This window comes from Atta colombica, unplaced genomic scaffold (assembly GCF_001594045.1).
Source record: "Atta colombica isolate Treedump-2 unplaced genomic scaffold, Acol1.0 scaffold47, whole genome shotgun sequence".
In the NCBI taxonomy this organism is placed as follows: Eukaryota; Metazoa; Arthropoda; class Insecta; order Hymenoptera; family Formicidae; genus Atta; species Atta colombica.
Genome location: NW_017259536.1, coordinates 2,863,862 through 2,886,452, shown reverse-complemented (window position 1 = coordinate 2,886,452; position 22,591 = coordinate 2,863,862). Strand labels below are relative to the sequence as shown.

The 22,591-nt window shown below is 40.2% G+C and overlaps 1 protein-coding gene across 1 annotated transcript in view; it reads left to right on the top strand.

The window, feature by feature from the left end:
- LOC108691452 overlaps nucleotides 1-2,579 on the top strand; it is a 163,440-nt gene extending 160,861 nt beyond the window's left edge. Inside the window, 2 exon segments of the mRNA XM_018199203.1 lie at nucleotides 2,125-2,310; nucleotides 2,408-2,579. Of these exon segments, the coding sequence (XP_018054692.1) occupies nucleotides 2,125-2,310; nucleotides 2,408-2,579 (358 nt within the window).
- The last annotated feature ends 20,012 nt before the right edge of the window (nucleotides 2,580-22,591 follow it).

Sequence of the window (22,591 nt, the reverse complement as noted above, 5' to 3'; positions counted from 1 at the left end):
GTACAATATAATTTAATATAATTATAAGAATAATGAGAATGTTCTTATTTGACAAATGAAACAAAATATAGGGAAAATAAAACTTATTTTTATTTTTTATTAAAAAATTTTATTAAAAAGATAAAATTTATTCAAGAATTTATATTTTTTCGAGTTTTGCATTAAGTTTTTTTAAAGTAATTGGCTGTTTTTAATTTCCTGAGAATAATATGTTGTGTTTTATTGAAGAATATATTTTTTGAATAATAATCAATTAAATCAGGATGTGCATGAAAACATAGTATGATGTATGATTCATCGTCCCTACAGAAGTATTAGTTCAACATTATGCTATCAGATATAATTACACATAATTTATGACACTTAGTTGGGACGTTGAGGCGGATTCAAGTTTCGATCGAGGTACGCAGAAGTTTTGTAACTACATTACCAATCAAGTAACGCTAACTTCGCTAAACTCATACGATTCGCATTCAAGCCCTCGTTTGCATAGGCTATATCCGTAATTTATGTACTCAATTTTATCTACGGATCACCCATTATCCGATTATTACGTACGATTACTTTTTAATTTCTCTCAAACTCTTCGAGGCTGATTCGATGAGTATCGCGTTCTCTGTAATGTGCAGCAGCCATTATATAAAGGCTCGCGATTAGCGACGATCACACTGACAGATCCCTTTGATCGTTGTGAAGCCGGACCTCGTGTATAATCACGGCCGCCTATCAGTCTTTTTCTCTCTTTCCCTTCCTCGTTCTTTCCTTCTTCTGCTTCTTCTTTGTACCCGCGGGTGGATGGCGATAATTGTTTCATGCCCGCAGGAAGTAAAGCTCTTTATGCTGGGAGCTTTATTTTGCGGCTGCTCTGCCGGCGCGGCCATGAAGGAGGAGAAGGAAGAGGAGGGTCGGGATTAATTAATAACTATGCTCGCCCTCTCCTCTTCCGTCTCGTTTTCTGTCTCTCCTTTATCTTATTGTTTTTCTCTCTCTCTTTCTCTCTCTCTCTCTCTCTCTTTCTCTTTCTCCTTCTCTCTCGCTCGCACATTCGTTCTATTCTCTATCTCTCACCTTCTCTTTTCTTCCACCGCAGTCACCGCAGCGACATTAAGGCTAATCTGCGTCGACGGTCCCAAGCACACCGGGCGCCGCTCGCTCGCGCGAAACCCGGTCGAGTGAAAATTAAATCAGAGCTTATTTGTCATGAGCGCGCGCCCCGTCTGCCTTTTTATCCCCCGCGGACTTTGCGCCGGATTAGCGCGCCGCGCCGTGGCTCGACCTGACTCGCCGTCGACTGTATCTACTGCCGTCTGTCTCTATCAACACTCGAAGAGTTTCCGTCGCACGCGCTGTGTATACGGCCGTCAGTCCGCTGTTGTATTGTTAATTATGTCGCCGAATTGCACGCGTTGATTATTTCTCGCTACATTTTTACGCATTACTCTCGCACGTCGCATGCATTCGTTTTCATTAATTATGGTACGCAGCTTTTTGGTTTCATCTCGTTGTGGAGAACTCTGGTTTCGCTGCCATTCGTTCTACATTCTTTGCATAAATCTATTTTTGAATTAGCGTATTATTATTACTGGAAGTACCCATCAAATTTTGCAAGATTTAAAAATATTCTCTGTCGTAGGAAGGGGGATTCAATAAGAAAGTTATTACTTTCGATCTCGATTTGTCGCAAAGTCGAAAAGAGGAAATAAGCTCCTTATCTGCGTTGGATTTGTTGAATTCTCGATTCAATAGATGTCGAAAAAAAATGTCAGCAAAGTTTTCCCATTGCCTGCTCGTTGACAGCTTCTGATCGTTTAAGCGTGCCTGTCACATTGGTATGCGCACCCGTTGACGGGTGTCCGTGGTAGCTTGTGTTATTTCGTGAAACGGATCTATTTGGGCGAGGGCCGCCTGATCCTTAAGTGATATGTGTCGTGAATACAAAAGGGTCCGGCGCACCCGTTCGAGAGGGTCGAGAGCCGTAGGTAGATAGAACGGAGATGCGCAAGGAAGAAGAATAGAAAGAAATAGGAAGAGAAAGAAGCGAATGAAAGACGTATTTGTTCGCCAAGGGAGGAAACGTATGAGTGTGACCAGCACGAGATATCTACATGTGTTTTTCATTTATAGGCGATCCTCTCTCGGTCTACTTGGCGTTCAAGCATCTTCCTCGTTCATGGATGAGACTCTTTCTTTAGCATTGGTTCTATCTCGTTACGATATAGAGCTAACGGCTTCTTTTCTCGACACGGTCACACTGTCGCGGCTCACGGGCTTGGAAGCTAGACCCCCACCTTCCGGCTACTCTTTTGTAAGGTACTTTTCTTCCGGAACGCTGGCCCGACAATCGTATTCCCCCGTTACGCTCTCGCCCACTCGTACCGTTTCCTTCAATCTGGCCCGCGTTATATAGGGACTCCTCCATCGCCGTCTTTCTCTGCCTCCGATTCCGTACTCCCTCCACGCCAGATTGGAAAGTGTGCTCCATCGAGAATTCACTAAGAGCCCAGGATATACCTACCAAGATATACCTACGTTGTCGCGGTTTTATACCGCCGGCCAAGCTAACTTCGAAGATCGTATGATGCTGGGAATACCTGTTAAAAGAATTCCGCTTCATTGGATCAATACTCGAAACTTCTTCCTGCGTAGTGCGGCGGATCTTTATTGAACTTATATACTGTTATACAAAAAAGAATATATTTTTGCGATCAGTCTATCTCCTGACTCTGAGAATTTTGTAAGATGGGTTGTCCTGTAAATGCGCTCGAATTTGTTCGAGATAGGTTCGAGATATACGATTGACTATCGTAGTAGCGCTTTTCAATATGCACGTTCTGCAAGAAGTGGGCAATCTTGCCGCGCGACTTCTCGTCGGCTTCTTTGTACGAGAGGGAAATTTTTCCGTTCGGATAAAACGCTGTCAGACGAGTAACGGAGATCGTGAAGTCGACATACTTTCGTCTTCTACGTGTCTTTGTGTGCACGCGCAACGTATAGATACGCGTAGCCTAGGCGGCTCGTAAAATCTGTAGCTTTTACTACTGCGCGAGATTGAAGAATCAGGTTGTAAAGGACTGAATCCTCGTGGGTGAGGGCCGGAAATAGGATGAGAGACAAGACGGAAGGGTGAAAAAGCGGAAAAAAAGAAAGAGCGGATAAAGGAGAAAGAGTTGGCGGTGGGACTGCAGGGATCGCCGACACGTTTCGTGGATTTAAGCACGGATCGTTGAAGTATGAAAGAAATATCTTAAGCCCACCATGATCCTCATTTTAATTAAAACGCAATCGTGCGTCTGATATCGCTGCCTAAGATTTTTCATGATTCATCTTGTCAGTGGATAATTTAGCTCGATATACCTCCATCTTTATCTTCTCTCCATCTTTGTAAAATTAAAATACCTGCCGTCTTGCAACGGCAATGCAGTAAAAAATCCGCGTGATAGAAGCGATACGAACTACGTCGGAAATCACTTCGTTCTTTGAAATCAGTTTCATCCGCCGTGCGTCTTCTTTACGACATCCCGCCGCGCTTCTTCGCTTTCCTTTTCCTCTGTGTTTCCCCATCTTCTCGTCTATATATCTTCAGCGATTGCGACTCTTCCAGTGCAGTGACATCGAGGATAAGAAAGAACGATGTTCCCGACGACACTATGTCGGTCCTCAGGACCGATCCTTATTGCCAGTTACTCCTCGCCTACGTTCTCTGATTCTAACCGATAGTCGAGAAAGTTACGAAGTTCCATTTGGCAGAAGCCGCGGGGACTCGCATATTTCATCGTCGCCTACGAATTCTGTTTCAATTTTCGCGTTTCACCTCGAAGTCAACGCTCCCGAAACTCATGTAAAATTGCTTCGAGGAGTTATGTTGATAATAAGAGCTTGGAAGACTCTTATCCACGCGATTCTGTCTCGAATTCTCTCTATTGGAGAGAATTCGATAAATCTACTTAAAGTTATAGATTAAAAGTTTAACAATTTATGGAAGATATATATAATGAAATATTTTCTTAAGATTACTTTATGGCTACTTGAAGTAGACGCATTGTTATTACGAAATATAGAGGAATGTATGTATATTCCCCTGGAATTATATGCAGGATAGGATTTTATGGAGGCGTTACGATCTTAAAGTATGTGATATTTGCAATGTATTTTATAATATACCTTTATTAACTTGTTGTAATAATGTTGTAATAACGGATTCCGCTTAATAACGTACAATATAATTGATTAAACATCATACTCGTTGCTGTAGTCGTTGTCAATACTGACACTGCTGCCTGCTATGAACAGGCTCGTGTCACAGAGCATAATGTCAACCTCAACAACAGGACGAAGAGAGAAACAAGAGAGGTAGTCATGTCGCGTTCGCTCGAAAGTTCGGTGTCAGATCTGGCTTGCAACCGTCAGTTGGCAGAGTCCCTTTTTCTACACAGTCAGATGCAGATGCGAATCAGCGTTCGATACGAGCCAGCCGATGTTTTGTTTGTGGTTGATAGTTCGAATATCCAAGCACGCGCGCTCGAGCAAGTTGAAAATTAATAGATGAGTGCCAAAGAGATATAAAGAGAAAGTTCTAAGCACCATGAAGATTTCTACATTATTGGAAAATTTATTTATTAATTTGTTAAATTTAACACATTTCACATGTTCAAATTTATGTATTATTTTAACACAAAAGGAATATGTTAGAAGCTAATATAAATATTATTTAAGAAGATGAAAAAGTAATAAACACTGATTATAAACACAGATTACAAACAAACCATGGAAACATGTTTTTTAAAATAAAATTAACATTTATTTATGATATGTTAAATTAACACATAATTTTATTTCATCTTAGAATTTATATATTAAAACACATTATTTTATGTTATTTGTTCACTGACTTATAAATTGTGTTATTTTGACACTAAGAAATGTTGAATATTAACTTAATACTACTTATTTAAATAACATGATCATGTTATGTTAAATTAACATTCGAATTCACATATGTTAAAACGTTCAACACAAAAGTTTAACAAGGACTTGAGTGGACCGTTTCCAACGCAAATATGAAATGTTTTTACTGTTACCCTTGAACGCCTTATACAAGGATACAATCATTAAATGTCTGTTTTTTTTATCTTGTTACAGTCAAAGTGAGGCACATTGAAAGCAATATGTTCTTCGTATTTGTTTTATTTAATATTATATAGCTATAAAAAAAAAATTAAAAAAAATTATTTAGTTTGTTGATTAGGCTAATTTGACAATGTTAAAATTGATATTAGAAAAATGACTCGCGTTGCTTCCTAGGCATATTAATATAATTGGAATAAATAATACGTGTAAAAAATTAATTGACGTTGCGACATTGCGACTGACAGCTGTACAATGTATACGTTAATACTGCGAGTGCGATGGAAGTCCAATGGATAGACACGTCCGTTTTTATAATAGTTAGCGTTATCGATTTGGATTATAATGGAGTGTGGAGGGAAATATTGCCCTGCGACCATAGCGTTGTGCCCCGGTTTAAAAGGTGGCACACGCATACAGCGGTACATGTGTACACTCTTCGCTGTGTTATTGCTGCACCATACATGCGCCCGCGTACGCTCGTATCGTCTTTCTAATGCACGATAGTCGTCGAACATGGTCTTTATGCGCGAACAAACGAAGATAATCTCGTTTTACGCACGGAGGACTGCACTAATGAGGGGCACCGTCCTTTGTCATACTAATCAGGCACTCTTGCACATCTTCGTATCTCCCGCGTGTGTTTTTAAACCAGTACTCCGAGTTACAATAGGATTATTCCTGCTTATAGAAATGTGAATTTTATTGTCGAATCTACTTGTCACTTGCAAAGAATTTTTAATGTGCAAAAATGGTGAAATATTTTTTTATATTAGTTACTCATAATTTACATTATAGAATTCTCTAGCTATAAGCAAGAATTGCGCATCGCATTTGTTGAGGTAATTGTTCGAAGAGACATATTATATTATCCAAGCGTACATTACATAATTTCTTGTGCCAATAATGCTTCTTCATTACTGCCTCCCTTCTATTGCTGACAAAGGAGAGCCTTACTGACATGATTATCGCGAAACAATGGACGTACTTAGAAGTGAGAGCAGAGGATGATATAGATAATATATAACGTAAGACAAATATGCATTGGCAAAGAGACCTCGCGGCGAAAGAACGTTACTATGTGAGAATCTTTGAAGCGTTATCTAACTAGTTCGCGGGTCTAAGGGGATGAGTATGTGTGCCTAACGAGCTACGGAGACGAGGGATGAGCACGTGGATGGGGCCGCGAGTCGAGAATGAGGAGGGGGAATTATTAATCATGGCTGGGATTTCATAAAGCTCCGCTTAAGCTGTGCACAGTGCATCGTTTATTACCTGCTTCTCCGTGGGGGCTTTGCACAGCTCGGAAATACACCGGGTACGGTCTTCTGCTTTGAGCTTGCTTTCGCGTTGCCGAGTAGGTCTCCGTGGTGATCTTGCCGCGAAACGTCGCGTTGCCGCGTTTGCCGTACGCTGGCAGTCTTTCCGAAAATTGAAAGTCATCGTGCAAAGAGGGTAAGCAACACGCCGCGCCGACCGACCCCCGTGCGATTAAGCACATCCACGAAATATCGGGGTGGGAATTCAGCTTACGGTTTAGACAGACAGCGGGTTGCCCGGGGCAAACTTTGAGGGCTTATTTCCGGAGACGTCGAGCCGTTTCCCCACCGAGATTCGTGTCTTTGCTCGTGAGTCTCTCGCGTCACCCGCGATTGTGATATCACACGTGAATCCACTGCGCGATCCCTTTAACAGCCGGATATCGCGACGACCTCCTCGAGCATGCAGAAATAATGTTTAAAGGCCGCGTCTTCCCGAATACCGTTCACCAAGCGTTCGTGCTAAAAAGAATGTCACAGACAACGTCACGGTGAACATAATCCTACTACGGTTCTTTGTCGTTCAGTCATTCCTCGTTTTCTTTGCGATTCAATCTTCTTTCTTCTCTCCTCACTTTGTGTTTTTTTTTACTCGGCTTTCAACCGCCAAGTCTCTGTTCGCGTTTCGAGTAAGTTTTTCAACAATAGAAATCTACGCGAACCAACACCGTGCACCATACGGCCGCGTGTACGTGACACGCAAGGGGTGCGCGATCAAGGAGGGTAGTTCTCCCTGTAAACTAAGTAGCGACGCCTGAATCGTACGAGGGGTCAGCTTGAGGCGCACTAAGAAGGGATTATCCGAGCTGGCATTCGGTAATTGCTACTAGCAATTTACCGGAGTAAATCCCCATTAACTGCGCCGACGAACCGAGCGGACGGACGTTCATGTTCCTCCGTGCTGCGTGAGACACGTCTCCGTGCGTGTAAGATGGATTTGTCTGCACAAGATTGACGCAAGCGCTATTTTAGCTGAGCTTCAAAGAGAACTTAATGATATTGTTGATGATGTGATTTTGTGGAGCATCAAATATTTTTAGTTTGTTGACAAACGTGTACTCGACAACATAAAGCTTTTGGAAATCCATCATACGTCTTCCTTAAAAATTAGAAATGAAGTTTGTAATAAGTTTATATAAAACAAATTTGAAGGGATAGAACTTGAATAATAGTGAAATTCATTCATAGTTACAAGCTTATTATTTTGGTGATGTAATGTCCATTTGTAGTTCCGATTTTTATATTTATATTATTACAATGAGAAAGTTTTTCTGATTGAAAATAAACAAATTGAAGGAAGCTTTTGATTATATTATATTATTCCAGAATTCTGGTTATCTTAACTGGAATTATAATAAATTTAAGCAGAAAGTTCTATTTTGTTCTGATTTTCAATCAGAATCCCAATTAATGTATTCTTTTTATAATGCAGAAGATGGAAAATAATATCTAATACTAGGTAAATGTCAGAAATGATTCTCAATTGGAATGTACATTCTGATTCTCTCGATTTACTCGAGCGGTAGCTGATTTATTGAACCAGGATGGAGAGTCTCTGAAACACTTTTGCACAGGAGACTAATACGATAGGTAACGTGACGTTAAGTCGAAATCACGCAGGCCATATCTTCTACGATGCTTGGGTCGTAACTGCTCTTCAGAAACGTGAAGGTATCGGAGTTAGGTATAGGCCGTCAGATTACGATCCATTCCCCAATTCCCATTTGTCCCTCGGTGAGAAGCGTAGCTGCGTGAAGAAAATCGCGAGCTGACGGCGGGACGAAGGGATGGCGCGGCTGGGACTCTGAGTCTCTGCATCTGGGGAAATGTGCCGAGATTACGGATCCAATTCCAATAAAGTTTAGCACGTGAGCCGACTGACTGCGGGCCAATTATTATTTAACCGGCGCACCTTGTTCCACTCTTGCGTCCGAAGTTGGAGAGGACACTTTGGGTCTTATTCGTGAAGATCTTCCGAGACGTGCCGCGAAAGAAAGTGCTTTCAATAGTCCCGATTTATATCTTTCGTTCGGTCGTCGAGATGGAAATTTTCGCTGTCTTCATCGAGACGGAATACCACGATGGATTCTAGGATGGACCGATCTTGATACAATTAAAACGTAATTTTATTTGATGCTGAAACTTTTCGAGGGCCTTTGGCACGAAGTTCCCCGGATAAAATTGATATACTCTACGTTAAAGTGAACATAATTAATCCCCGACGGGTAATTATTTCGAAAGTTCGTTAAGGTTAGCTCATACGTCGGTGCGGCGGAATGTTCTTTTGATCATCTCTGGTAATAGCAGCAAAGAGACGAGTGAGTTTTTAATCTTCCCTTTTATAATAGCAGCATGCCTTTAATTTAATCGATTTTCTCGTTATAACATTTTGTTACTTATATACAATGCATTTTTATACGTAATATTTTATATAAGAGAAAAGTAAGGCTGAAAAATGCGATTATTATCTTCTTAAACTGTTAAAATTTATTTGTTAATTTTCATTCCGTTTTTGCAAGTAAAATTGTGAAAAAATTGCAATGAGCAAACTTATTTCTAGCTTTATTCAGCTATCTCACACGCAAAAAATATGACGACCATTATGATGTTACAGCGGACATTTCGTTTTTTTTTTTACGTGTGAGTATATTTAAAATGACTCTTATTATTCTTATACATTTACAATACTGGATCTGTACTGAATAGATACGATTGTGAGTGGACCTTTTTCCTGTATCTTTTTCCTGTATACGAATTTTTTATGATATTAATCGTTGCACTTCTTTTTGGTGCATGTTAATTAGCTTATGATTGTGATCAGCAATTAATGTTGCTTTGATTACAAAAGCGAGAATATCCTCTAATACATGACGACACAAAAGGTTTAGTTAAAAACACATCCACGGGTTTGCGGTTTCGCGAATGACATTAAACATTCACGGCTTCCTGCTCCTGAAATTGCGGGCGTACCTAATCTCTCGGAACATAATCTCTCTGAGAGACGGAAATCAAGCAAGTAGAATCATCCAATCCCTCGCTTTGCGATCTCTTCTTCTGCATTCTCTCTCTCTCTCTCTCTCTCTCTCTCTCTCTTTCTCTCTCTCTCTCCCTTTCTCTTTACTTACCCCTTTGTAATCGCAAGAAGTGCATCGTCTATTTGTAATGAACCTCTTGGGGTTGTAGCATTAGGTTAGTCGAGGGTAAACGCAAATATCTTGAGTTTTTCTTTCAGATGTCATGTCGCGTTGACGTTAGTCGGTGTACTCCTGCATGAGAAAACTAAGATCGATTTCTCAAGGTGTCATATTTCTCGAGAGTTTTACATAATGAACTGCATAATATTTCTCATAGTACATTATGGATCCATGCATTAGAAACGGAAAGCGCATTACGGGAAATGTTACGATGCATCTCATGTAATCTGGTATTTTTTTATATGACATTTTGAAGGCTACGTTATTAATGCGACATGCAGTATGATGGAACCGTTTCCGCATTCAAAAGTGTGCTGTAGAAACGTTATTCTCCTGACACGCTAATTCGATGGGTTTACCGGTTTGGCGGTATTTAATGTTGCGTTGTCGCGACGGCAAAAGTGGCAAACTGCATGCATTAAAATTACGCCGCTCAAAATATAACTGCGAGCGTTAAATGATGCGAATTTTCGCGAGTAGTTATTTATTAAAGGTTATAATTTATTAGCGACTGAGATTACTCTAATTCTTTGCGTTATAATGTCGAAAGCAAAAGCTTATGATTAATTTTTTTTTAATGTAGATAATTTTTTTCGACAAGTTATTTATACACATTGCGAGAAAAACTCATCCCAATAAAATTATTTTATGCGGTACACTAATTTCTTCTCCTCTAATGTTTTCAAATGACGATTGATTTCTTGCTCGGGAGATGAAGACGCATATTCAGGAAGCATAAACAGCGAGTGAAAACGAAGAAAACCTGTAAAACACGCGACATACGGCGACGTGTATCGATTGGGCCGCGGAGTTAGCTCCCTGTTGCACGAAGACCAAATGACGGCATATTATTTCCCACTTACCCCCCCGTTACGTCAGTAAAGAATACGGGAACACGACGTGAAATCGCTCGCGTGTGGCATGAATCATCATTCATTTCGTGTTACCAGCGACGTCGGAGTACATGTCGGTGCTATGCACCTGCAGAAATGCACGCGGGTATGCGTGAGTCCACGCAAACGCCGCAACGACGCCGGACTTTTATCTCTACAGAATCGGTTTACATGACCGGCATCTGATAAGTCGAGCCCAGGAACAGCGGGATACCCCTTATTTACTCCCTTTACGCCCTCTCGTCTACTTGCATTTGTATACCTTCTGTACGTTTGTCAAGACACTGAGACGGGAGTATGCGAGATGTCACGTGTTATCATGATAATCTTCGAAATTTCAGGGTTGAGATTCATCGGAATTTTTTGCTTTCTTTCTATATCGATCGTGCCACGTAATACTTCTTATTCTTTTCACACGTAATTAGTTACGCATAATTAATTGAGTACTGTAATAGTTATAATTTCAATAGACAATATAATTTATTATATACATTAAATATATATTTTTTTCTTATTTTAAAAATGACACAGCTAAAAAAAATATGATTTTCAAATTATTGTCATGAATGAGGGTAAAGATTATTTTAAAAAATTATAAAAATGACATTTATCCATGTTTTTTCTAAGACAATTCTATCTAAGAATATAATCTAAGAATATATTTTTGTCAGTATTATTTATCAATTATTTTCTGTTAAGTTAAAAAATAATAGACTCTGAAAAATTCAATTTTTTTGAATTACACTTTTGACGTAAAAGAACGATATTATTGAATTTGAAGATAATTAAGTACATTGAAAGAAAAAATTGGCTGTTGTATTAGATGGTAAAATATGGCATAGCATTTTTAATTGACTGCAACAGCCAATTGAAAATGCTATGCCATATTCAATCGTTTCTTTCAGTGTATATTTGAAGAAAAAGACATGAATCTTGTTTTTATTTAAAACAATTTTGAAAAATCTCGATCGTCGAGCGTGGCATTGTCCAACAGACATTATCATGCCCTTAAAATTCAGTTGCACACGTTTCACACATTAATGTCGTTAAACGATGACAGAATCGAGGAAGAGATCATACTTACGGGTAGGGTGAAAATGGCAAATCATGATATTTAAGTGGCAATCATTACCCCCTCATGGCGTTGAAGCCTCGTCGAGCGGATCTGGCCACGCAGAGCACATCTTCGATAGATACCTGTCAAGGAATTGCCATACCGAGGATGCATACTTTTTACAGAGCTTTCTCCGCTTTTCTCGGAGGTACTCGGAGGTCCCGGTATTACAATGACAAAGTGGCGTGTCGTGCTGGGATATAGCTGAAACGCGGGAGAGGGAGGAGAGGGAGAGGGGAAGGTGCAGGAAAGAGTTTGTCGATTATACGTGGCATGGATATCAAACAAATTGAGTGCGGATCCACTCGTTCGCTCGTTTATAATGACATCAACGCGTCTATCTGGGTGCGCGTGAACGCGCTGTCATCAAACGCACGCGTGCGTGCATGCGTGCGGTCGACGCATTTCACGCGATTTCGCGACGAGTATGCACGCGTGCGAGTGAACGTCGACGCGTTGCGCAAAAACCGTTGTCATTAATGACGTAACGGCACAATAGAACAAAGCGGTCAATGCAAATTCTCTCTACTTTCTCTCTCGCTCGCTTCTCGCCTTTTCTATCAATTTCGTATTTTTTTGCGGATATCTAAACGTATCGCCGATACGATGGTGTGTATTGTTCTCTTTTAGCTGCTATCACAGCTGTGTTATTCGATATAAAAAAAAAGGACAACACGTGCGTATATTGTTTGTAATTCAACATTTCCGCATATGGTGAATCATAATGTGCTCAGATATGAATCCTGTTGACACAATTGCAAACAGCGACTGCTGTCGGTATTACGGGAGGATTGTACCAGGACTCTCTCTCTCTCTCTCTGTCTCTCGTATATCTCCGAAATTAATTAAACTGAACAAATTCATTAAACGACATGTCGTCGTTCATGATGTTTTGTTTAATTTATCAGGGCGTGAGATTTCATTTATATCTTGATGGAGTGACTAGTATTTAGAATATTGTTTTAATCATTGCGTATTTAATCTTTCGTGAGGATATACCAATTAACTTTTATAAAATCTCATGCCGACGAATCGAAATCAATGAAAAAAAGTATGATTGGATGGAATTGCGCGGTGCATCGTGTAACAATATTACTTTGGAAATCGAATGAGATCATCATAAATCTTGTTGCTTTAAATAAATGCCTCTATCTGTTCGTATCTATTTCGATCGCCATTGATGTTTCCAGGGAAATCGGAATAGCGTTTCACGCTTCTCCATTTCGCTAGGCGTTGCGGAACGATGGGTTTCGGTTAGCAATCCGGCGAAGCGGATTTCGCCGGGTATAGGCAGGCGCCGAAAGACCTCCTCGGCGTCGCGACGACACCGCTCGCGAGCACGAAACCGATGATTAATGACCGTGCTTTTGATATATCGCTGTCATTTTTCACGCATAGATGGGATCCGTTGATATTCCCTTTGCCGCGCCACAACGCACTCACACCGAGAGTCGTGCATTTTCCAGAGATGGGCACAGCAAAAACTCGACAACTGCATTATTATACCATGAGAAGGGGACGCGAGAGTGAGAGAGAGTGAGTGAGTGAGAGAGAGAGAGAGAGAGAGGGGAATGGAAATCTGCCGTTACAGATACGAGTTTTGGTGATACGCAAAAAAATTTGTAAGCTCGTACTCGCTGACGTATCAATGTTATCGGCTCCATGGCTCGTAACTTTTCATCGCGCCTCTCAACGCAGAGGGCCGAGGATTTACGTTCGACGCTCCGCTGGAGTTGAATCCGTTCTTCTGTCCGCCGAGAGGAAATATGTAAATACGCCGATTCTAACGACGAGATATTCATCCGGATAAGGACGATGATACTCGCGAGTTTCGGAGGACTCGTCGCGCGACATGCAAAGAGTACGTGACGTATTCGCGACGCCTACTATCTCGCGCACGTCGTGATGGCTTTCGTCGCGAGCGCATTCAATTCAGCAAGCTTCCGAGAACGTACAGTACGTTCTCGTACGAAATTCACGTCGACGGAAATGTATGTCCGAACTGTATGCGTTCGTTCGATTCGAATATCCGAAACACGCTGCAGTTAATCTACTGTCGATATTGCTGGAGTTGAGTTAAGTTGAATAGAGTTTATTAGCGTGCCTGGGAATACGGTGTTTCGAGAATAGATGAAAGGTAAATGAAACAGAAAGAACTACGTGATACATCGAAAAAAGCATTTATTTGTACGTTTGAGAGAAGTAAAGGTAAAAGGTAGTAATATATTATAGGTACATCATTGGTTAATTCTCTGCTTTAAAATGCGAGAATGCAGCTTGCAGAAGTAAATTTTTTATGCACGTTTGCTCAAGCAATCATGCGAAGCCTGTAGAAAATGGGAAATTTTGGCTTGAATTTCCGCGAACGCGGCGTATCGTCTGCGGAACGTGGTCAGGGTAAGGGGAATGCAAAGTTGCGGCAGCGATGCGAGTGGCAAGCTCAAAAACAAGTTCACAACTTTAGCGAATCGGAGGAAGGGGCGACTCTTGTCTCGGAACGGTACGTGACTCGGCTTGCGGCGAATTATTAAACTGCCTCGTAATTGAATCTGACCGGCTTTTGACCACGTAGATGCACGCTGCAGGTCGTGGTTACTTGCATGTTGCAACTCCGGTTCCCATATGCGGAAGAATTAGTGCGGAAATTATGGACGGAATTGCGCCAAGAGAGTTCCATTTGCCACACGGTATCTCGCGTTTCATTATTTTCGTACAAAGAGTAATCGATGCGTAAATTCGCAATCGCAGTATATTATTTGGAATTATTTGAAATTTAATGTGTATTATGCGATATCTTTTATATTTAAAATGCCTGTTACATTTATCTTAATCCGGGAGTAATCACTTGATTTTTTTTTTTGCGTAAACAATCACTGGGATGTTTTTATACCTTAATTAAAATCGCTATTATTGCCAACGTATTGTATATTATTCATCATTTTCCGTTTTATTAGTATTTGAGAACATTATTGAGAAAATTAAATTAAAATTAAATTATGAATATGAATTTAATCACAATTTTCTAAAGAAAGTAAATAGAAACCAAATAAATATTAACGAAATATGATAAATATAACTTATTATAACAGTTTCTGTAAAAAGAAAAATGAAGACTTAATTAATATAATATTTTATTGCGGATTTTTGCTAGAATTGTATATTTAGTGGTTTGTAAAGATTAGTTATTAAAAAAGAAAATGTACATGTTAAATAATATCATAATAAAACACGTTATATCAATATTAATTATTTTATTAATTATGTTTTTAATTATGTTTTTTAATCGAATCGAATTATGTCGAGATATAGAATCATTTACTGCATACATTAATATTTTATCATTAAATGATACGCTAAATCTAGATTATAGCTACTGATAGCTGTTCTTAGTGGCATTTTGAGTGTATAAAAGCGGAAATAATGTCGGTGAAATTTGGTTCGCCACAGAGTGGTCGCAGGAGAAGATCGAAGGTTAAAGGAGTTAAAGTTAAAGCAGTACCAGCCAGCGGAGCTAGGCCCGGGAATATTAGGTTTATCGTTTCCACGAGAGGGAATCGTTGAGGCGGCACAACGGATGAGAGGGCCGGGACCGTAGCGGAAGGTGACGCTTTTCCATCGCCGCGAGATTGAATAATTCAAAAGCGCCTTGCCCAGCGATTTTCAAACGGCGAGCGCGCCCACTTCCGCTTGCGGACGCAATCCCTGCTCTAATTCCGCGTCTCCGAATAAATGCATACTATTAACGTGAAGAGAGACGGTGAGACGCGGAGATACGCTTTCATTCTGAGAGAGCCATGTATCCCTCTCTCAGTCTTACAGAGACTATCGCAGGAAAAAGGATTTCTCTCACTGATCTCGATATTCACCAAGCGTCCACTTACAGCGGTGAGTTAGAATCGAGAGTAGGCCTCGATCTTTCTCCTCGTGATGCGCATGATTTTGATCAATATTTTTTTTTTGCAAAACTTTGCTACTCATTCATTTGTAAATAACTCGTTTTGTTCGTCATTAGAGTTGTGAGAACTGAAGACTATCCAAGTTTGTGCATCACGTGCCACGTCAATTCGCTACAACGAAGAGAAATCGCCGGTAAAGGTCCATGGTCGTCGCAGACCTTCCACTTTGATTTTCCTCGTGCGCCTCTGTCATTTATTAAGATCGACGCTTTAAAAGCGGTCCGGGACTGGGGCTCTCGGTCGAGTCAGAGCGTTGCCATAAACCCGTCATCGAGGTTGTCACTTCCGGCTCGGGAGTGGCGTTAAAAGGGCACAGAGGGGCGCTCACGCGGCACGTCGCGAAGTCGGTCGACGTCTCAAAGTGATTTCAATGTGTCGTTAAAAAAGGAAAAAGAAAGAGAGAGAGAGAGAGAGAGAGAGGGGGGGGGGGAAGAAAAGAGAAAGAGACAAGACAGCAAAGCGAGGTGAACACGAAAGGAAATATTCGAATGACGACGACGTTTTGCGCGCCGCGGTAATGGCGCCGTTCTATCACGATTATCGAGCCGCGATTCTGCATGCGACAAGGCGTCGTTACTCCTCCCTTCAACTTTCTCCCTCTTCACCATCTCATCCCTTTTCTCCTTTCTCACCTTCCTAAGCTACCCTTCCGCAAGGCTCTGCCATCCTTCCAACGACAATCACCGCCCTCGGCCTTGCACCACCACTCCTTCTCATCGCCGCGGTACCCGTCGAGTCCCTTCATTCCGCTCTGCCACTTGACACTAGACGCTCTCTTCTGTCTAGTGGGGGATGACTGCATCCGCAAAGCTCAAAAACCTCTGACTCGCCTGTCGGCATAAATGCATGCAATATGTACACATATCCGCTGCTGTATGTGCATGTGAACCAATGTGCATCGTTTGACAACGTGTCGCCAGACGACGTTTCAGACGTCTTTATGTCATCCTGCACGTTTCTTAACGTTATTTTCTTTCCTTGAAGCTTACTAAGCTTATATTTTTAAACGGTATCCCCTTTATTGATTGAATAAAAATATCGCGTTTACTTATTCTGTCGAATCGATTAAACATAGAATCGGAACCATTTTTAGAAGGAATTGGGAAATATTTTATATTTTTTTTCTATTTTTTTATGATAGTTTTTTTTTTTCAAGGCGAAATCTCCGTATAGCCGCAAAAGTCTATATAGAAACTCCGGCACTCGATATATCTCTCACTCGAATATCATATTTCACAAGTTCGCGTAGCGTGGTTGCTGTCTCGTACATGAAAGGGTGTTGATTGGATCGTGACGCATCTGCAATGGCCTCGTTCGTCAGCGGCGTTATATTCCGAATTTCGGGCTCGCGACTCTCAAAGAGTTTGGGAGAAGGCAAAATGAGGAACGGATGGCGGAAAATTACTTGCTCTGTCATTCGCGCGTTGCATCGAGCAAAATTGTGCAATTAGCCGACACGACGCCGACGGCACGCAATTATTATAATTGCGCAATGTGTAATTGTATTATTCGTAATTTACTACGTACAGCGTCTAATCTCGCGAATGGTGAAGAGAAAATGTTTCGGATATGAAAATGGGAGGTGGAAACGGTGGCGAAGACAAATCTCTCTTGTAAACTTCACATTGTATACGCGTCTTCAAGAAGAAACAACGCAAGCAGGGCGTTGTGTGCATCATGCACAATACAATTGCCCTCATTCGCACGAAATAAATGCAAAAGAAAATCTTGCAAGAACAGTACGCGCAGGATGCATGTACGATGCGAAAAACGTAGATCTAGCATGTACATATGATAAATTCAACAAGTTTCATAATACGAATGTAAATGTGCGAAATATGCAAGATTTGTTTCTCACATGAATAATGATAATAACGATGAGTCAATTTGAAACGCAAAATTAATTTTTGGAATTGAGCGGTGAGATGAGAATGTAATAACCGGTACTGAAACAATCGAAAATATAAGGATGAATCGTGAAAGAAGTTGCGAAGAAACGTAACAATATCCGACAATGTGAGAAAACTGGTGAACGTCGTCAAGGGAAGGATCGAAGATTTTACGGAAAGAGAAGATTATGTTATGTTATCGCGCAGGAAGTTCATGAAACGTTGTCTAGCCGTTGGCAGATAGTTGACCGTGGTCGTTTCTTTATATTAGGCCCATAAAGGCAGCGAACCGGAGACTGTATATGGCCGGCGATTGCCACATTCTCCCATTCCCCGGTTTTTCCTCTCTGTGCTTCCAGTGGTCGGCGAGGCGAGGCTTTTACCGACGGTAGAGCAAACGGGAATGCGATTAATGGATCTCCACTTGCTAACGGAGTGATTTGTCGCGGGTGGAAGATTTACAGAGGATCGATCGCTCCGAGCATCCGCGACACATCGTCTCTGTAAGGCTTCATCTGTCACCAGATATTTATCGCGAATAAAAAAAAAAGGAAATGCTATTTCAAATCTATAATATAATCTCAATAATTAATATTTTGTTAAATTAATTTTCAAATATAATATTACAAACGCGAATTTTCTATTGGCATTGTAAAAACTTGTTGATACATTTTAACGAAGAAACATATGTTCAGTTCATTTTAAGTTTTATATAATAAAACAGTGATAACTTAATATTATACTAATTATAAGAAAAATATTTTGTTTATATTTATATAAATAGATATAAACAAATATTTACAAACCTGAAAAATATATTGAGCGGAGAAATAATTAAATTCTTTGTTATGTATATAAAATATTTTGGCGTTGTTAAAAAATGCCAATTTTACTAAAAGCACTCAATTTTATTTCCTAGTGTGAAAAAAAGATAAATAAAATAAAGCGCTTCCATACTAGTAGGCCTTTAAAATTTTATTGAAATATAAAGGACGATTTATGTGAGGATCTTCAACGAATATTCAAAGTTTAGTCGAAAGCTAAATGAGAAAAGGGGAGAACAGGTTTAAATAAATTTTCCATTTTTGTTCGCGCGAAAAGAAAGCAGAGTGTGACGCCAGAATGAAACGTGGGAGAAGTCCGAAGTAAGCTAAAGAGGCAGAGAATCCAAACCAGAGAAGTATGCTGACGACGTGAGTGGTGTTCAGAGCCGTCCGCTGCCGACAAAGCGAGAAAAGAAAAGGAAGAAGACAAGCGATGGAGCAAGAGAGCGAGTATGTAAAGGATGATGGTTCCAGCAAACTAAGAGGACACACGAACTCATGGATGAAGCGGACGGAAAAAGTGGATAGCCAGGAGGTTGGGAAGGGTGGCAAAATAGCGCGCTTTGTGCGCGGTGAGTGAGACGCCAGTCTTTATGACGCTACTCGGCCATAACGACGCCCATTGCATTGTGCTCCATGTAAAGCACATCCCGAGTTGTAGACCCGGGTTAAGATCGGCCTTGGCACCGAGGCCAGAAATTCGCTAACATCACCCTTGCCATTCTCGACTTTCCCTCGTTTTCTTCTGCCTCGCGGTCGTCTTCCTTTCTTCGCTTCATAATGCCTCGCGCGATAAAAGAAACGAACGTCAACGGTCTTTTTAAACGCGTCATCGCGATTCATTCACAGAACGGAGAAAGTTGAAGACGTGTCTGGAAGGAAACTGGCCATTTCTTATCGTGACGATCGTTTTGCGATCTCTTTGAGTCCATCAAGTGATTAGATGTCTTTGTAAGCAAACGATCATGAGCGCGAAAAAGGTAAAGTCTGTCTCTGTGAATCGACTTAATTAATGTCGTTGAAGTGCTACGTGATTCTTGACTCGCAGTATTTGACTTGGACGTACCATAAAATACTTCAATTATGAGATTACGCGGAAGACATGCTCTTAAAATTTTTTATGGTGCGTTCAAATGTGAAATTCTTGCTCGTACATTAATTGCGCGCACGATAATTATTTAAATTAGTCATGTACAATTTTTTGATAGCAATACGTATTATGTTCTTCGTGAAATCAGACGATATCTGATGCTAGTCGAGCGGAGGAAGTTAGTCATAGAATATGATTAGCAATAAAAAGTTGAACTTGGCTTCTATATCAATCCGTTTCAGAATTCTCTATAGCAAATATTCTTTTTTTCTTTTTTAATGAACGTCGGGAACTTTGGTGAAGAGAATAATTGAATTCACCAATGAAGAAGTTTTTCGATGAAGAATGCAAACGACAAGGTTGTGGAAGCGAGCGTTATTACTTTTAGCCTTTCTACCCGATAGATTTGTGTTCCAGAACTTGCCATCGCTCTCAAACAACGGGATGAGTAGTATAACGGAAATAGATCGGAAGACACTTGGTAGTAGGAGATAGAGACAAGTTCTGGTTTTGATAGTTATGATTGCGACGATGGCACGCCCCTCTTCTAGTTGGAGTTGCCGCCTGCTGAGTGCCATCCGTTTTCTATGATAGTATCCGTCTATAAATGGTTCTATGCTTCTGTTACAAGCTTAATCTATTAAAGATCCTTTATGAACACGCTCTCAAATTTGCTCCTTTTGATTCGCTAATGATCTTTCCGATCAGAAAACAATATTGCAAAAATACTTGGATTGAAAATCCCAAATTCGAATTATTTACGGCCACTCAGTACATAAAACGGTAATGGAGTATTTTTGTGTTTGAAGCGAAAACCTCGTAAATTTTTCGTCCGGTTTCGTCGGGAAAACAGATTTTAAAAGAACTTTCTCTGTGTTAAACCGCAGTCGTTATGTAACTCATTTAAATCAACTCGTCCCTCCTTCGAACTATCTCTTGCTTGTCCTCTCATCGAATTCAACGGATAATAATGTAGTCGAATGACGCGCCAGTGTTTTTAGGCGCGAGTTACTGCTGCTTCCGCGACCGTCTGATTTACATTTATTGCGCCGTTTACATAATGGCGCCCCTATATCTTCCGTTATTCCAACTAATTATACTCCCATTTGGATAAAGTACGATTCCGACCGTCGGATATTTGAACGTTTCTGCACGAAGTTGAGGGATTCCGCCATTGGTTAATTTTCGTAGTGTCACGTATCCAAATTTATTTGTCATAACTGTGACCATCATTATGCTACCTATAAACAGAATACAATATTCATATTTATACATCCATCAGCTAAAAGGTAACACTTTTTTTCCGATGAATTTCGGAACTCAGCCTTGCTCGTAAAGCAGTTGAACGTAAATTGTTAGATTCATAAGTAAGAACCAATCACTCGCAGTATTCCGAAATCTATGAAAAAAAAAGTGTTGCAACCTTTTAGCTGATGAGTGCACAGTATGAAAAAAATGTGAAAGGCACTCTAATGATTTTTCACTCGTCTTTTCTCTATTCTGTTCGATCGCAATTGCGCTCAGATTCCATGATAACATCATTGTGAGAATAAATCAATCTCGCGTATCGGATTTCAAGCGCGTGGCTCGCGAGATTAATCATTTTTCTTGCAATTGGATCGTCGACCGATCGATAGGGTCGTTATACGTAGCGAAGTCAATTTCGAGGTGATCGCATAAATTGTTCGTCGTTACGGAGGCCGGTAAGCCCATGGCGAGCAGATTTCACCTGGAAACTCACGCGGTGCGCTAACTTCATGGAGGATAATTCTCGCGGGCTGTAGCTAATTGCGATTAGGTCAAGAGAGCGAAAGCTTCCCAATGGAGACTTCAGGGCTACGTAATCAGAACTACAGAATGATCTTATTCTGTAATGGAAGCCGCAGCTTCCTACGGCGAACGGAGATGGTCGTCTAAGATCGACCGCTGTCTCAGCAGGTCTATTTAATTGCCCTCGTTTGTTACGATTACATGAACGATACATCCTTTTTATCGTTATTCTTTGCTTGAAACGGCTATTGTCCTTTTTACTGCCCCGCGTTCGCATGTACTTAGCCAGCGGCATATATTTCTCGGGTGAGTTTCTGCTTAATGTTCGATAAAGAAAGATCGGTAGCAGGACTCTGCTAGATTATCTCGACCCATTGCGGACGATATACTTATATAACACAGTGAGTAAATAAATAGATGTGTGCTGAGGGTAATATGATATCTCTCGGTTGGTCGATCGCGAACTGTTTCTATCAGGATATTATCGTAAGTAGTGACTTTATGATTCAATGAATTTATCATGATTTATATACACATTTATAGTCACCGTAGTTGCATTACAAGTTAATGAAAATCTTACTAGCATATTTATCTTTTATTGTACTAAATTTTTGTAGTAAGGGAAAGCCGCTGTGTGGCGCTGAAATAGTATTTGGAGACAAGAAATAGAAGGAACTAATGAATTATAACAAATCTTATTCGGGAAAAGCCGATTTCAAAAATAGATTCTCGCTTTCTAAAAGTTAATTAGAAATTATAAGGAATTAGTAATTTAGAGATGTATGCTATAACGTCACTTTTACTGAGAAAAATGGTTTGATTGAATTAAATAGTAATTCTGGTGGAAAACGGACGAATTAGGATTTTCTGATTAAATCTATAATTTTATTTGAGATAATTAGAATTCTAATTGTATAATTATTCTGGTAAAAGTAAGAATTCTAATAGATTTTACCAGAGAAATATAGTACTATATTTATAAATCAACTAGAATTCCAGTTATCTTAATTAGAATTTTAATAAATTTAACCAGAAAATTCTGATTCGTCTATTTTCAACCAGAAATTTTTTTTTCAATGTAAGAAATATATATTTGAAAAATAACATTATTATGTTAATAAAAGTTAATTTTAATTGTGCTCAATTTATTTCATGATTTCCTTTTTTCCCATGAAGTAAGTCAATAATGACGATATGTCATTTCAAGTAGCGTCATTATTTACGTGAATCACGGTCGATTTTTTTAACTAAGTATCGGCATCGCATCGAACAAAGGCGTCAATGGAGCATAATGCCGAAGGGCTGGGCTAAAATTCGGTGCCGCAAAGCGGTAAAGCGGCGACTCGAAACGCGTCGAATTTCCTCTTTCAATTTTGCAGGTACTATTCAATTTCCCGAGTCCGCGGCTAAGGAACGTT